The sequence below is a fragment of the Sturnira hondurensis genome, unplaced genomic scaffold, assembly GCF_014824575.4.
Source record: "Sturnira hondurensis isolate 20B ecotype Veracruz unplaced genomic scaffold, ASM1482457v3 Scaffold0017436, whole genome shotgun sequence".
Taxonomy (NCBI): domain Eukaryota; kingdom Metazoa; phylum Chordata; class Mammalia; order Chiroptera; family Phyllostomidae; genus Sturnira; species Sturnira hondurensis.
Window position 1 is genome coordinate 3,768,256 of NW_028090067.1, and position 16,788 is coordinate 3,785,043.

At 40.0% G+C, this 16,788-nt stretch overlaps 2 protein-coding genes across 4 annotated transcripts in view; both read right to left on the reverse strand.

Moving 5' to 3' along the window:
• Nucleotides 1–5,806, reverse strand: part of NR2C1 (nuclear receptor subfamily 2 group C member 1) — a 37,489-nt gene extending 31,683 nt beyond the window's left edge. For both annotated transcript variants that reach the window (XM_037068307.1, XM_037068305.1), the window contains exon 1: nt 5,576–5,806. The gene's annotated coding sequence lies outside the window, so the exon portion shown is untranslated. The remainder of the gene's footprint in view (nt 1–5,575) is intronic.
• Nucleotides 5,807–11,209: 5,403 nt separating this feature from the next.
• Nucleotides 11,210–16,788, reverse strand: part of FGD6 (FYVE, RhoGEF and PH domain containing 6) — a 114,074-nt gene continuing 108,495 nt past the window's right edge. For both annotated transcript variants that reach the window (XM_037068304.1, XM_037068303.1), the window contains exons 19-21: nt 15,287–15,415; nt 14,129–14,277; nt 11,210–12,010 (exon numbers count right to left, since the gene is read on the reverse strand). In XM_037068304.1, coding sequence (XP_036924199.1) covers nt 11,974–12,010; nt 14,129–14,277; nt 15,287–15,415 — 315 coding nt within the window. In that variant the 3' untranslated portion in view covers nt 11,210–11,973. The remainder of the gene's footprint in view (nt 12,011–14,128; nt 14,278–15,286; nt 15,416–16,788) is intronic.

Below are 16,788 nucleotides of genomic sequence, written 5' to 3' on the forward strand. Positions count from 1 at the left end.
CCTGCCAACTAAAAGGTTACCCTTTCGATTCCCAGTCAGGGAACATGTCTGGGTTGTGGGCCAGTTCCCCAGTAGGGGGCGCATGCGAGGCAACCACACACTGAAGTTTCTCTCCTCTTTCTCCCTCCTTTCCCCTCTAAAAATAAATGAATAAAATCTTAAAAAAAGAAAAAACAAAAAACATGAAGCCTGGGGTCTTAAGGACTGGAGGCTGTTACACTTTCTTATGGAAAAAAAAAGATTTTAGGAGTCACCCTAATGTATTCTGATATTCAAAATCTTCTTGATGGGGATGGTCTACTGATAGCTGGAAAAGAATGAAGTAAGTTTTGCGTTACCAGTCCAGATTTTATCCCCAGCTTTAAAGGAAAGCTAAAAAATGAGGCAGCTCATGAAAGGGAATTCAGTAAAGGGAAAAGAGATATATAGTCTTTAAGTGTTGAGTACGAAAGTATTTTTACGTATGCACGAGGTCTGTGCTGATGGTATCTAGACATGTAGTATGAAAAAGAGACATTTACTGAAGAAGATACAAGATACAAGAAACACTGTATACAAGACAAAGATGCCTCAATCCCCTTCCAAGCAGGCACCTTGCGACCTCACACGGTCCTCCCAACCATTGTCAGCTGCCCTGTCATAGTTTCCTGAACCTCATCAATGGTTTGAAATCTCTTCCCTTTCAGAGGGGACTTTAGTTTTGGGAAAAGCCAGTAGTATATGTAGGGTAGCTATGATAATATACACAGATCTCAATGATACTGCTGATGTTGTAATCCTCTGAGGCGGATTTCTTATTCCACCCCACAAACCCCTCCTTTGAGATGCATGTAAGTCAATCACAAAGTTTCTATGCCTTTATTGTGGTCATTCATTAATTTCTGTCTCAATAACACTTTCACTCACGATTCTGACAGTGCTGTCCCTTTCCTGCCATTACTATGGGTGAGGTCAGTATCCATGAGAACAACTCAAACTACAACCCAGTCTTCACGTTTCTTGACCTCAAGTCCAACAATATTTACCTAATTGCTGCTTTTAATATTTTGCTGCCTGAGTGACCTAACATACAATATACTTCATCTTATTTCACCTTTTAATATTTGTGAAAGACTCCCCTTTATAGCATTTGTTATTTGTTATATCATCCATTCTAACTATACACACTACTTGTAATTCCTTGAATTCAGCATGTTGCTTCATGCTTCCATGTCTTTGCTAATGACTTCTCTCTCTACCACAAATGCTACAGAACCCCCAGATCGACATACCCGTTTTCCAACAATAATTTTAACTCCAAAACTTGAGATGAAAGGGCATTATTTACATATTTTTAATTAAAGTCTAAAATGTTATATATTTAGAATTGGCAAACTCTAAATTGCTTTTCCTAGAAAAGCAATTTGCCAAGGTGTATCAAAAGCCTTGAAAATGTTCACACTCACTGGCCCAATTATTCATTCTATTTCTTCCATTCAACAAGTATTTTAGTGCTTCCTATGGGCCACACAGGTTTCTAAGTGTTAGGGGTACAGGAGTATTAAAACAAAGAAACTTCCCCTTGTGAAGTTTGTATTTAGATGAGGTGATGTTTAATGATGAAGAGAAAATGCTTATGACAAACTAAATGCAAAGAGCAAGAAACAGAGCTTTATTCGCAACTGATTTCAACTATGTAAAACACACAAGGACTGAAAATAAACATTCTCAAATGTTAACAGTCACGTTTGCAGGTGGAAATTTACAGGCTATTTACGATCTTCTTCATGCCTTTTGAATGGGTATCTACTGTAATCAGAGAAGCATCGCATCTTCTGTGGACCACTGCATCTTGCGCTCATTTATCTTCCAGCAGGGGTGTCCAACCTCTTGGCACCTCTGGGCCAAGAAGGCCCAGAAATGGAAGATAACTCAACTGGAAGAAGAGTTGTCTTGGGCCACCCATTAAATACATTGTGACATGGAATCACACACACACAAAATCTCCTAATGTTTTAAGTAAATTAACGATTTTCTGTTGGGCCATAGCCATAGCCATCCTGGGCCACAGTTGGCTCGTGGGCTGGACAGCCATTTAAGAAAGCACTCTGTCCTTAATTGCATAGATGGCCATCTTCAACAAGAGACTTCTAAGAATAAGAATTATAGTTCTTCAGTGAACTAATTTTTTATTTAAATTTTTTTTTATTTACTTATTTTTAGAGAGGAGGAAGGAAAGAGAGAAAGAGAAACACTGATGCAAGACAGGCTGCCTGTCACTCGTCCCATCCCCTCGTCCCAGGGGATGTGTGAGGGAGGGTCTAACTCACAGCCTAGGCATGTGCCCTGACCTGGAGTGGAACCCGCAACCTTTCAGTTTGTAGGACAATGCCCAACTGAGCCATACCGGTCAGGGCTGAACTAATTTTTTTCAACGAACCTCTAGTGTTTAACATTCCCAGTATTCATATCTAAATTCAACAGGTATTTACTGAAATATACTTATCAGGTACTTGTAAGATTTTGGGACTCGACAGTCAACAAGACAAAAAAGATCTCTGCTTCATGGAGCTTTACTGTAATGAAAAAACATTTGAAAAAATTTACCATCTGCCCTGGCTGGTGTAGCTCAGTGGATTGAGCACAGACTGCGAACCAAAGGGTCGTCGGTTCGATTCCCGGTCAGAGCACATGCCTGGGTTGCAGGCCAGGTACCCAGTGGGAGGCCACATGAGAGGGAGCCACATACTGATGTTTCTCTAACTCTCTTTCTTCCTCCCTTCCCCTCTTTCTAAAATTAAATAAACAAAATCTTTAAAAAAATAAATTTAAAAAAATTTATCATCTGCTAAATGGTATGAAGCAAACTAGCAGGTGATAAAAGGAAACAAGTGGAGGGGGAGAGTTTATACAGGCAGTGGAGCGCCCTGAATCTCGTCAATAAACCAGAGTCACAACCCCATTTTCACTACTTACCAAATGACTACATGTCATTGGACCTGAGGCTCAGTTTCCTCATAAATGAAATGGGTTCAATAAAATCTTCCAAAAAATTGTAAAAACTCCATTTAAGTGAAAATATCTATACCAATGGCTGTCTCTTATAAATAAGAGGTAGTCCCTGAAAGTTAGCTGAGTAAACAAAATGCTCTATAAATGAACCAAAGGAGCTCAGAAAACACCGCACTGAAGAGGGTCGAAGGAAACTTTACAGAAGAGACATCGGAGGTGGGCATTGAAGGAAAAGTATCCCCGTCAGCCCGAAGGACAAAGCAAAAGGCCTGAGGATGTTGCCTTTCCTACTCTAGATCTGGTTGACACACACAAGATACACAGTACTGTATTTCTGGCTGATTTTTTTTTTTTACATCTACCTCAATCTCATCTCTACCTACCTCGCCCCAAAGAATAGTATGCTGCCCCCTCTCCATTAAGATTCAAAGTTTAAGTCTGTGATTTCTGACATCAGACACAGCTCATTTTCTTTTCCCAGCATGTTTCCCCCTCATTCTTTCCCCATCGGGCCCTCCCCCATCAGCTGAAAGCAGGCTGCTGTCATTAGTATTGACAAAGCAGTATTTTGTAAACTTTGTGCTGGGAGCCACTAATGGAAGGGGAAAGTAATTTAAGTCCAAATATCTTTTCTTATAAAAAGGAAAACAACAGAAATTAGTGTGTCAGGCATAGTGAAAATAAGAATAGTCAGTCTCCTGCAGACTTGATTTCAATTTAATCTGGCTGTGTGTGACGTATTTCTTCCTGTGCAGTATAGTCAAAAGAAAAAAAGATTGAAAATAAAAAAAATGTTTCTCTCTTTATTCCCCTGGTGGGGAGGGTCAAACATCTCCGAAAAAATGATGGAAATTTTCCCTCACCAGAAAACATAAGTTCACATGCATTTAAACAATAAATGATGGTATATGCTGAATTTCAAGGGGTTCCTAAAACCTCCAGTGGCTAGTCCAAGGCCTTTAAGTTAAGAATCTTCAGGGTAAAATTTCAGCAACTGCCAGAACTGACTTTCCTGAACGTATATTTAATATACGCAGCTTTGCGTACACGATAAGCCCCTAGAAGGCAAAACCCATCTTTGTCAGCAGATTTGACAAGCAGCAATATCTAAAGATGCTTACAGAACTGAACCACATCTTCCTTTTCCTGCTTCAGAACCTCAAAGAATAAAGTTTCAGCCTTTCTGTGTTTTTTTTTCCAATATTTATTAAGCTCCTATAACATGCCCAGCACTGTGGACAGAAAGGAGAGTTCCTTTATAGCCTGACTTCCTCATCTTCTCATTGTACCTATCACTCTGGAGATAAGTCTCTCTCCTAATATACCATTCCAAGCTCCTCCTCCCACATAATTCCAGCTAATCTTTAAGACTCAGTTCAAATGTTTGCGTTTATACTGAAGTTAACTAGGATCCACAGACTTCTGTTAACTTCTAATATTTTATGCGAAATTTTTGTGTAGGTGCATTTTTCGGTAAGGCCAGTCTATGGCTTTCAAAAAAGATTCTGCGGTTGCAGAGGGTCTTAAAGTGCAAAACGGTAGTTATACTATTAAGTCTTTAGCCTATGCTGTTTCTTCTGTCTTCTCTAATCCCCGAGGGTAGGAATTACACTCTGTGTATGCAAACAGTATTTGGGGAATGTTTGCTAACTCTGATTTGTGACTCCCTCAAAGCCCTTTCTAAAAGAAGACGGAAATACCCCTACAAGGAATGATAACATTAGTTGTATTTCACGTGATCCACTGTTTTCCAGAGGCAGAGAAACCCTAAATGCCTCACTTTCAATTCATTTTGCTTTTCCTTTCCAGTTTTTTTTTTCTTAAACAGGCTGACCTACTTACTGAAAGTTATGGGACAACTTGGCAACATTTGCAATTCATAAAACAGTATCTACAGAAGCTGGAGGCAGAGTTGCATAACCAAAGGGCTACTGGAAGCTTGGCCATGCTCAAGTGCATTCTGTACCCGGGCCGATCTATTTTATTTCTCAAAAGATACATGTCCGAAGGCAGTGGCTACTCCTGTCCCATTTGCTGTGAAAGGCGGGGGCTTTATGCCCTCCCGTTAGTGTAAGCACGAGATTTTGTAAGGGGCCCTCGAGGAAGGGGACTCAGGCGAGGGACCGCCTCTCCGACTGCCGCTGGCCAGAGCCCCGGGAGCGCGCCTCCCAGAGGCGGGGGAAACGCCCAGACGGAAGCTTTCCCTATAGTTGAAAGGTCAGAGGCGCCGCGGGAGGCGCCGCGGGAGAGGCTGCCGCGCACTCCGAGCCGCTCGAGGACTCCCACCCAAGCCCCGCTGCCCAGCCCCGCTCCACGATCAAGACCCCGCGCCCCACCTACAGCCTCTCCTTTCCCCGACCCCCCTCCGGCCCCTCTCCGCGCCCCCAGCCCAATCCAGTAACATGCCGCAAAACTGCCAGACGAACCAGCCCCGCAGGCCTGCTGGCAGAAGCCCACAGGCTCTGGGGGGTTTCTGGGGTGCCTCGGCTGGCAGTTGGGAGGGAGGGCCACCCCCGCCCTCTGCCCAGCGCGCAGCCACTTTTCTCAACACCCAGCCGCTTTTCTCAACACCCGCACTTCTTACCGGCTTCTCTGTCGAGTTAAGTCCCGTGCCGGGCGTGGACTCGGCGGTCCCGCTGCGGCGGCTACTGGAGATGTCCGAGAGGAGACAGTTTGGCGAAAGCTGAAGGGGGAGGGTAAAGAAAGGGGGGGCAAGCAGCTTTCGGGGTTTGTGTATTTGGGAGGGGGTCAGAGTTCGTGACCTCTCAGCTCCGCGGTACACACCCGTCTGCGCATGAATGGTGTGACGAAGTGGCGAGAGGAAGTCGTGACGTTCCCTGGGTGGAGGGTTGAAAGAACCGGGCCTCTCAAAACCGACTGCTCCCTAGCGGTGAGGAGGGAGACTGCTCCGCCCTTGCAGGCGTCCAGATCAGGGTCTGGGAGGAGTCGCCAAGAGTCTAGCATCCTATTTGCCAAAGGCGGTCGGTAAAGGTCTTGAGACAACGTTTCAGATTTGAGTAATAATAACCTCATCAGTTTTAGGCAGTTCTGTTCCTAATTTGTGGGAAACTGGGCTCTGTTACAGGCTCTATATTCTAACGTTTATTAGAGGACTAACAAGTCTGGGTAGATCCCAGTAAGATATTTAAAATTCCCTTCAATAAAAAGAGAAGCTAGGGTAGAATCCTGTGTAGCAAGGCAAAGTTTTACTCATCAGCTATTGTAAGTAAATAGGAATAGTTGCTAAATGGTGCAAGGATATAGTCACTTAAAATGTAAGATTTTGGAAGGCTCTTTTTTGTCTTTGTTCAGTTGTATTCCCGAGCCTATAGGACAGTACCTGGTAGTCAGTAAAAATTTGAAAGGAGTGGAACATCACATTCTGACGGTGATCGCCTGTGGCACTGACGTGTGGTGGGGAGAGCTGTCCTGTGTGACAGTCTGGACTTTAAGAGAAGGGGGCCTTAAAATTTCTTTAGTATTAATCAGGACCAAAAACCCGTCATGTATTAAGGCCAGAAACCCAAGTGAGGAAAAACAAAGGTGTCCTGAACAAGGGAACATGTCCTCCGTCACGTCCTTCTGGAACAAGGAAGCCAAACAGAAAAAGGAAATGTAACAGTCCCCAAAAAGTGTAAGTATAATCTATGCCTCATTCTCTAAAAGTCCACCTCTTCCTTTGGCATTGCTTGTGCGGTGGTTTCAAGGCAGCTCCGCAGTTCTCCCTCTCCCCACCACGCAGATCCTTCAGATGGTCTCCAACGTGAAAGCTAGGAAAGCATACTGTAGGTCCAACAGAAAAAGGCAATCTGAGACCTCTTCTCTATTTTCAGTGTATAATATGCATGCTTACAGTGATGCTTGTGGTTACCCCTTATTATCCAATTAATATACGTTACAGTAAGTTGACTGAGTAAAATGTGGAGGTAGTAGCCATTTGGGGAACATCTTTTGTGGGTGAAAAAGAGCATCCCCTAATTAGGCTTCAGAAAAACAGGTCAGTGTGTTTCATTTTTAAGTGTGACTATTAAAAAAATTACAGTTTAAAAGACATCATCACACCAAAAGTAGATAAATTTATTTTGTATAAATATAATACATATTAACATTATTTACAATGCTAACATTTGATTTATAAAGGATCTATTATCTCTACATAGACAATAAGATACAGACTTATCACTTTAGGTAAAAAGTGTTTCTAGGAATTCGTAAGTCATTTAAAAAAAATACCATTTCAAGATTGGTTCTTAAGATGCTACCACCAACTTATACAGAAGACTGCCCGTCTTTAAACCTCCTCTGTGAACGAAAAAAAAAAAAATTGACATATGGAGGCATTTTGAAAGTTTACTACCACCTTTATCTTAAAAAAAAAGCACTAGAAATTATTTATCTCTTTTATTAAAGGGGGGAAAGTTATAGGTATGATTTTTCCTTTAGAAAATAACATTCAAAAGTGGCATAGGCTCCTGAATGATGCTTGTGTATTGGGACACTAAAAAAAACAAAAACCAAAACCAAAAGTGATCCATTAGAAGTAATTTGATTTACCAAACACTGAGTATCAGTGCATGGGAGGCACTCTGCCAGATGCTGAGGGAGAGTCTCAAATGAGAGAGATACAGTCGCTGCTCTCAAGGACAGGATGTGGTCAGTACCATGAGAAAGATGGTTTACGAGCTAAGGGCCACATGAGAGCACTGAGAAAGGAAAGACTAGATTTAGTCTGAAGAAACAGGGGAGGAGGAACAGGGAAGAGAAGGACTAGGATCAACTTCACAGAGAAGTCTTGGATCAACGGGCAGAAATGGGGGTGGAGGAAAGGTGAACAGAGGAAGGGTGGGCGAGGGTCAGCTGGGGTATATGGTATCTGAGGAAATGTGTTCCCTGCCACGCCACTGGGAAGCCAATGGAAGCTGAAGAGCAGGGATGGAACTAGAGCTGTGCTTTTCGTCTGAAGGTAGGAGACAGGAGTGTCCAACCTTTGGGCATCTCAGGGCCACACTGGAAGAAGAAGAGTTGTCTTGGGCCACACTTTAAATATACAAACACTAACGAAAACTGATGAACAACAACAAAAAAAGGTTTTAAGTAAATTTACAGTTTTGTGTTGAGCTGCATTCATAGCCATCCTGGGCTGCTTGTGGTCTGTGGGCCACAGGTTGGACACCCCTGCATGGCTCAATGGGACCATGCGAGGAAGGCACTGGAATTAGAAGAAAAGTTTCTCCAATCACTGGGAGCCAGGGTCTCCGCAGCAACAGAAGGGCAGTGAAGATGGAAAGGATACCAGAGCAATCGCAGGGCACCCGATTAAGACTTGGAGTCAGGTTATGGAGCCCAGAATGGTGTTTTTCCATTACAGAAGAAAATAAACAGATTTAAGTGGAAAGAAAGTAAGTTGAGTTTTAGTGATGTAAAGTTTAAAATGCTTAAGGACACGTGTAGATATCCAACAAGCAGTGGCAAATGTGGCCTTGCAGGACAGTGGCATGTGTAGGTCTAAGATCTGAGTTTTAATGAGGGCATTTTTGGGGCTGTGTTTGAAACGTAGATAACAAGAATCCTGTCCTTGAGGTATAAGGAGAAGAAATACATTCAAAGAATATTCAACAAATATTATCTCTTAAAAGATACACGGTAGGTATTTTGAGAAATAATACCTATTTTGATCCATTAGACATAGCATCTGCCTTCAAGGAGTCTGTGATACATAATAAGAGAAATAGGATTTACTTCTGGAAATCCCAGTGATTATGCCTGACTACACTGCACCTCAAACTTCAATGACAGTACAATGAAAACACACTCCAAGACATATGAACATATGTTGTGATAACATTTACATTTTAACTAAATTACTAAATACCAGGCTTTCCCTATTATATTCTACCAAACAAATATAAAATGCACGTTTGGCTAACAAAACTACATTCTAAAGTTGTCTTCTTCACTTAGTTGTTTCATTACATCTTTGTATTAAACAAGGCTGCTCTGATGATGTCATCTTAAGAAATGCTACTACATATTCAACAAACCAAGCTTTTGGTTGAAGAGACCAAATTGAGAATCGTGGGCAAAGGACAAGAGCAGGATCCCGGGTCCACAAGGAAACGGGAGAGAAGGTTGGAGAGAGGTTCAGAAATGTGAGATGAAGTCAAGATAGCCATTCTCGTTTTCCCAGGACTCTGGTGAGACCTCTGTATTTACAGCTGCCGCAGATAAGGAGGCACTGGCTGGGGGCGCACACTAAGCACACCAGCCTTCCTCTAGTTCAGCCTGGCCTCCAGGTTACTTTCAGAATCCCTTTTGGCTTAACTTTATAACTGCTTTTCTTTCTCCTTACGAAAAAAGATTATATTTGAAAAGAGTTTGATCGAAGCACGTGTATCAGTGTAATAAAGTATTCTTGGGATCTACGTACTATTGATATTTTATCCTCATTTATAGAATGCATTCAATATTATCATTTTTTCTAAAATGTTAGCTATCAAGATATTTTCATAGTAGCTTTACAACAAAATGTATATAAATAGGTTTTTTGGTGGACATTGAATTAGCCAGCTTAAATAAATAATTGATCAGCTTTAGTAAGTTATGAGGATTGCTAAGGGGGTAAGGGAATGTGATCCTATTCCACATTTGATATATCTTTATGGGGGGGGGGGGGTTGCAACCTGATACCTTCCTCAAAAGGCTGTACTTTATGTTTTTCAAAACCCTCCATGGGGCTAAGCCAATAGCTAGTACAATCAGATGAGTTTCACATGTAATTAGGAGAATTACTAGAAGTTTGTGCAATATTTCTTGTATTTAGATTTATAACTAGTTCTTGATTTGGCCAGCTGCTGAAAGATAGAATAGCCTGCCTGATATTTTTTAAGATTCTGAGGCTTAAGCCAAACCTTGCAGTCAGAAGGCTGAGAGCTAAGGAAGAGGGGGAAAGAACTCCAAACAACTTATTTTTCTACAAAGTGCTAGGCCCAATGAAGAGGAAGGAAATACTTTATAAGGCATAACATTGGTCTCCAAAACGGATATACTAAAAATGGCAGAGATCTTAACATGGAAGCCTTATTTATGGTATCTTGATTACAATTAATGAGCTGCAAGGAAGTATTGGTTTACCTATAGTAGCAGAAAGATGGGGGAGATAGCACCGTGAGGGCTGTGTGTGAGGTTGCAACAGTGTTTAAAATGATTCTGTGCAAGCAATAGCCAGAAAAAACTACAGCAGTCAACTCTAGATTTAACCGTTGCTGCAACGAAAAACATTCACGAGGCTTCTGAAAGGCACACAGGAATTCTCTTGGCAATCATAACTATCACAGTGAATTAGGAAATCCTTTATATAAATGAAAGGAAAATTCTTGTGCCCTTTAATGAAATACTGCATGAAAGATCTTGCCTTTTAGGATAACTTACATTTAGTTTAAGCTCAGTCAATAAATGTTATGACCACCAAGAACGACTTTAATCACAGCGTTAATTTTGTTTCTCTTCTGCAAATCGATGTTATTTACAAAGTAGTTCCTATGTTGAACAATGAGTGCACCAGAATTATGAATGTAAATCTTTCCCAATGAGGTGCACTGACAGTTGGTTAAAAAAATAATGGACTTTTAAAAATGTAACAGAGAAGACATAACACAAAGTGATAGTATAAAACCTTAAAAAAGAAACTATACAATTTTAGTTAATACTGGCTTAAAATTTGTGCTTTTTTGATATGTCAATTCCAGTTCATTTTTAAAAGCACAATATTATAGGAAATGTTACTTTCTTTTTAGACATAAATACAACTATTTATCTGGGCTCAGAATACTTAGAATAGTAAGAGACATTATGTCATATAATGCTTCCCATATTTTGCCTTTTAAAAAAACAACACCCTTCTATTTGTGTTGAACTGGTAGCATTTTTTTTAAAAAGATTAGATTTAATTAATGTAAAGGCAATAGAATTATTTGTGTTCCTCTGCAAATGAAAATAACTTCTTTCTCACTTACATACAATTAAATAAAAACTCAGACTCTATCCCTCTGCTATAACTCCTTGATGATGTGATATGATGTGAGGTACATCATAGGGGAAATACTTGAGATAATTTAATGGAANATAGTAAGAGACATTATGTCATATAATGCTTCCCATATTTTGCCTTTTAAAAAAACAACACCCTTCTATTTGTGTTGAACTGGTAGCATTTTTTAAAAAAGATTAGATTTAATTAATGTAAAGGCAATAGAATTATTTGTGTTCCTCTGCAAATGAAAATAACTTCTCTCTCACTTACATACAATTAAATAAAAACTCAGACTCTATCCCTCTGCTATAACTCCTTGATGATGTGATATGATGTGAGGTACATCATAGGGGAAATACTTGAGATAATTTAATGGAATTTCACTTCACAGTTACTGAGGTAGAAGTTGGCTGTGTGTTTTTTCATTAAAAGATACAAAAATCCATCTCAGTTTACTGATTTAAAGATCTGCATTTTTATCACAAGCAGTTTTATAATCATAATTTCTAAACCAAACACTGCATGAAACCTGCTCCTTAACATGTGTTTTTTATTTACAAAGACTTTCCACTAGTGCGAATGTTATTACAAGGTAACACTGTAAAGCACATTGAGAAAATTGTGGACTGTGTCACAAACAGTTAACACAGCAAGCATACAGTATTAAGATACATTTTCTGGTTTCTAAAGAAAAGGTACTTTAGAATTCAGTGTGAATTTCAGAAATAATTCTGATTTAAGTAAACATCAAAATTTTAATAAATAACATACATTAAAAAAACAAACATTTAAAAAATTACCTTACATCTAACAAAATAATCTTATTTTTGATGAAGATTTTGGTTGGGTTTATCTTGGCAGTGTTGATTTGTATTAAATTTTTGTACTTTATTTCCTCCATTCTGATGGAATTCCACCCTTTTGGAATCACAGAAAAGATGAAACCAATACTGCTACAATATTGCGCCTTCCTGAAATGCTTCTATCCACCTATTAATGAGAGAAATTTGTTAGATTTGTAAAATGCAATTTTCTAGTGTGTGTTATGTTAATATAGATATTAGCAGTGCCTGTGAATCTAGTTACCCTAACACAGTATTTAAGATCTTTCCTGTGGCAAACTAGAATTCGGTATATATGGAATTCTGAACATTTGGTGATTTGGCCAAAAAACTAGCCTGAAAAGTGCATCTCATTTCTATGAGGGATGAGGAAAGGGCCGTTTCGTGGCCTTCCCAGCTGTGGGAGGTCCTATTGATCCTGTTTAGTTGGTTCTGGAAACGGACAGAGCTGCAAAGGCCTTTCTTTGAACCCCCCTTTCTGTTCTGTTCCTGTCTCTTTCTCCCTTAAGGAGAGATCCCTGGGCACCCACAGCCTGGACCTGCTCTGAAATGTTCAAAGAAAGGGACTCTCACATCTAATCCACTGGTAATCAGAATTCTGCCTGCAGTAGAGACGTGTCTCAGTTTCACAGAAGTCTTCCCAAACCCCTTTAGTTTCAAAGTTCTATCTGACCATACACACAGCTGCGATTATCCGGAGGACACTCGGGGGTTGTGTCTTTGTGCCTCCCTGGGAGTGTAATTGCTTATGAACTTGCTAGGAACATTTGAAATCACCACTTTAAATAGTAAAAACAGCGTAAGACAGAATTAGCTCAAATTTCAAAGGCAGAGTTTTCAAAAATTTACATTTTAAATGCAAATGACATATGTTATACCATAAAAAGCCTCTTAAAAAAAGCAAAAAATTTCCATTGAAGTTAACACATTTTACTATTCTGTGATATGCAAAAAAGCAACCCATATGATGAGTACCCTCAAAGAGAAACTCATAATTTAGCCTGCATTAATTCTAAACTACAAGTAAGCTGATTCCCTTCACCTAACTAACTACATTCAATCCTGTCTTCCTTTTTTCCCTGATTTTTATATTTTGCTTTTCTGTTTTTTTCAGTTCTGTCTTGACATGATCTTTATCTTATCAATTTAAAGATATAAGCAAAACATGCACATTTAAAAGCAATAATTTAATTAGTTTGGTGATGAATGCAGATGAAGATGATGAAAAATATAATCTCTAACAGAATATATGGGCAACAACTATTTTATCTAAGTAATTTCTACATAAAAAATAGCTAAATGACATAATTTTAAAGTATTCTTAAGTACATAAAAGGAATTATTTGGGGTAACAGCCACATACAGATATCCTAATAAACTCAGGGCAAAAAAGTCTTATAGAGTATTTGTAACATTATACCTGATTACTTTTCAGGAACATACATAATTCTGGTACATTAATTCTTACTGCCTTCAGAAGTGACAAGTCTTGCTTACTTAAAGCATCTGTTTATATCTGCATGCACCTTCAGAAAATATGAGCACCTCTTAGTGAAAACAAAAATGTGTTTCTTGTGAGGTCAAAATACAAATCAAATGAAAGAGGTGAACTGAATTGTCCTGTTCAGAAAGGACCTTGATTTCACAGAAATATGCTTCTTTATATTAAGCAACCGCATGGTATCTAAATATCCTTATTGGAATTTTGAAAAGACTATTTCAGCCTTTACCATCTAAAATATCTATTTTGATATAAAATGAAATGGAATAAAATAAAATAAAATCTGTCCTCCTACTCAGTCATGGGGAGCCTCCTAATGTGTTTGACCTTTTTCCCAAAGACATTAGCAAGCAGCTGTTCAAACTCCTGCCGTTCCCCAGCACAATGGAACCACGGGACTGCCAAGTCCTGCGATGTTTCAAGAGAAGATTCTGACCCAGACTGAAGAAAAGGTCAAATGCCTCAGCTTTCCTTCCTCTCAGCAGAGCAGCATCGTGCTGCTTCCTCAGAGGTTATGTGCACACAGAATATTTTGGACAGAACCACCTATTTTTCTTTCCTCCTCTGCCTCCTGAAAATATTCCAGATACTCTTGCCTGTCTTTAAGAAACAATCGTTTGAGTAATATCTTAACTCGTTCTAATTTAGATCCTGATTTAAATTCTCAGCTGTCCCCATGCACGGAAGTAGGCTATCTTACTGTCAATCATTTAAAGTAACAACTCAAACTTTCGTGTATAAGAGAAAAATGTCTAAATTACTTACTTCTGAGCTGAGTGAGCATCATCTGCTTTGAATACATAAAATACCATGTTTTTGTGCAGTAACTGAAATACTCTAGACTCCAAATTCTCATCCTTGACTTGACTGACAGTGAATCCTAGTAAAGGCTGGCTCTCCAAAGCTGCCACGTCCTAATTTAAAAAGACACAGAGGGAGATGATTTTTAAAACCGATACAAGATTCAGATGTGCGAACTCCTGATGCATACGGCTCTGATTTCATTTTGTATACGCATATGGTAATTCTAGCAACTTATTCAATTTTCCTTCATTCAACAATATTTATGGAGCCACCACTCCCACCTACTCTAGGAGCCACTGTGCTAGATGATTTTCAATGTGTTCACATCCATTGAATTTCACATATTTCCCTAACACCATGGGAGGTAATGCAGAAAACACAGCTTAGAAAGGGAAGTGATTTACCCCTGTCCCGCTAAGGAAAAGCCTGGACCTTAGAGCAGAGGTTTTCATAGACGCTCGAACACATGGTGATCAGACAGGAGAGGAGCATAGTATCAGAGCAAACACTCAGAAGCTGCTTATAACCCAGAGACAGTCTAGATCTGTGCTGATGCCTGATCAATATAATCTGGAGATTTTCAACGTGCTGTCATGCAACAGAGCTTGGCAGAAAGGCCAAAAACCTCTGTGTTCAGTGACGTAGTCAGTCACATGACACGAGAGAAGCAGTTTTACATGTTAATACTATAGAAAATGCCAAATATTTGAGTAAGAGCTCTCTAGACAAAACAAAGACCCTGTTCACATTAAAAATAATGAACATCTCCCCCTCCAAAAGCAAAGCAAATCAAAAAACAAACAATACAAATAGGTTAAACAAATACTGTAACTATTCCCAGTTTTCATTATAAAAACAAGTCCTCCAATGTATACCTCTTTATTTTTTAAATTAATTATTTATTTTTAGAGAGAGGAAGGGAGAGAGAAGGAGAGGGAGAGAAACATCAGTGTGTTGTTGCTCCTCACGTGACCCCCACTGGGGACCTGGCCTGCAACTCAGGCATGTGCCCTGACTGGGAGTCGAACTGGCGACCCTTTGCTTCACAGGCCTGTGCTCAATCCACTGAGCCACACCAGCCAGGGCCCAATTTATACCTCTTTAGATTCCAGATCTTACCTCGCTTGCAGCGTATGTGTACAGCACTTTATTTTTTATGACAAACCAGAAGTGCTTCCAAGGTTTTTTATTGCCCTTTGATCTGTACAAATAGCCACTCATAGAAGAATCTTCTGTGTTCGCTGATACCTTGAAGATAAGCAAACCCCATACATAGTTTAATGGTGTTCAGACAAAAAAAATTAAAATAATAGAATTACTTTTGATAAGTGGTTCTGAAAGCAATAACCATAATAATAATTTTTAGGAAAGAAGCTGCTTATTTTCAAAGTCTGCTGCCGTACAAACGGAAGACCTGCCATTACCGTGAACGTGAAAACGCTTCCTTTCAGAAGCAGTTTTGGAGTCTGCTGGGTTTCTGTGTGCATGTTTCTTAGTGGGTTCGTCTGTGTTTTCTGGGTTGCCAGAAGAAAAATAACTCCAAAGGTCAAAGAGGCTTTTTTAAAGCTGCATTTTGGGGACTGTGCATGTTGTTTATTGCTTGTCTTGTTCTGGTAATTAGGGAAAGTTACTTAAAACTTTAACTCTGTTCCTGAAATAACAACAACAAAACTATACCAAGAGAAAAATAAATGGAAAGTTCTGCTATTATTGGTGATTTTAAGGATCAGTTTCTGCCCCCCAAGTTTTGGTCTGAAAAACAAGCTTGTTTTACTTCATAAAGGGCTAAAAAATGCTTTAATCTCTGGGCAAAAGGTATATAGTAAGCTCTTCGTGATTATAATTTGGCAGTTCAAACTTCTCTTTTCTGTTAACACAGGAACAACAGAGATATAAAAAGCCAAGTTTGGGACTTGTGGTATGGTGACCAAACTCTTCAGTGGCTCCCTGTGACCCCTGCCTCTGAAAGTCACACTCCTGTACAGTCTCCTCCCCATGAATGTGGGCAGGCCCTGTGACTTGCTCCTGACCAATAGGACATGGTGAAGGTGATGGATGTCACTACCCTGATTGCTACATTGTATAAGACTTCATCTTGCTAGTGGACAGCTCTAGAGACTATCTCCCACTCTGGCTTCGAAGAAGTAAGCTGCCATCTTGGGAGGCCCATGTGGCAAGGAGCTGAGGGCAGCCTCTAGGAAGAGCAAAAAAGAAGCTATGGCCCTTGGTGTTACAGCTGCAAGGAAGTGAACTCTGCCAACAACCTGAGTGAAGATGGAAGCAAACCCTTCCCTGGTCAGTCTCCAGATGAGAACGCCACAATGGCCCACACTATGGTTGTGGCCCTGCAGAGATCCCAGCTAAACGATGCCTGGACTCCTGAGGTAATAAATGCCTATTGTTTTCACAGAATAATCAAGCAAGAGAGTCAAATTTAGACTCTACCGGCCACAAAACTAGCACAGGAGGAACTAATTAATGAGCTAATTAAAGTGGGTGTGGCCAGAATGTGGTACTAGCTGATCTCCGTGGCTGGCTGAACACTTGCATCTGACAAACTGGGATAAGGTAGCAGTGACGCCTGTGTGGGCTATAATCACTCTTTAAGTTTTTCTTTCAAG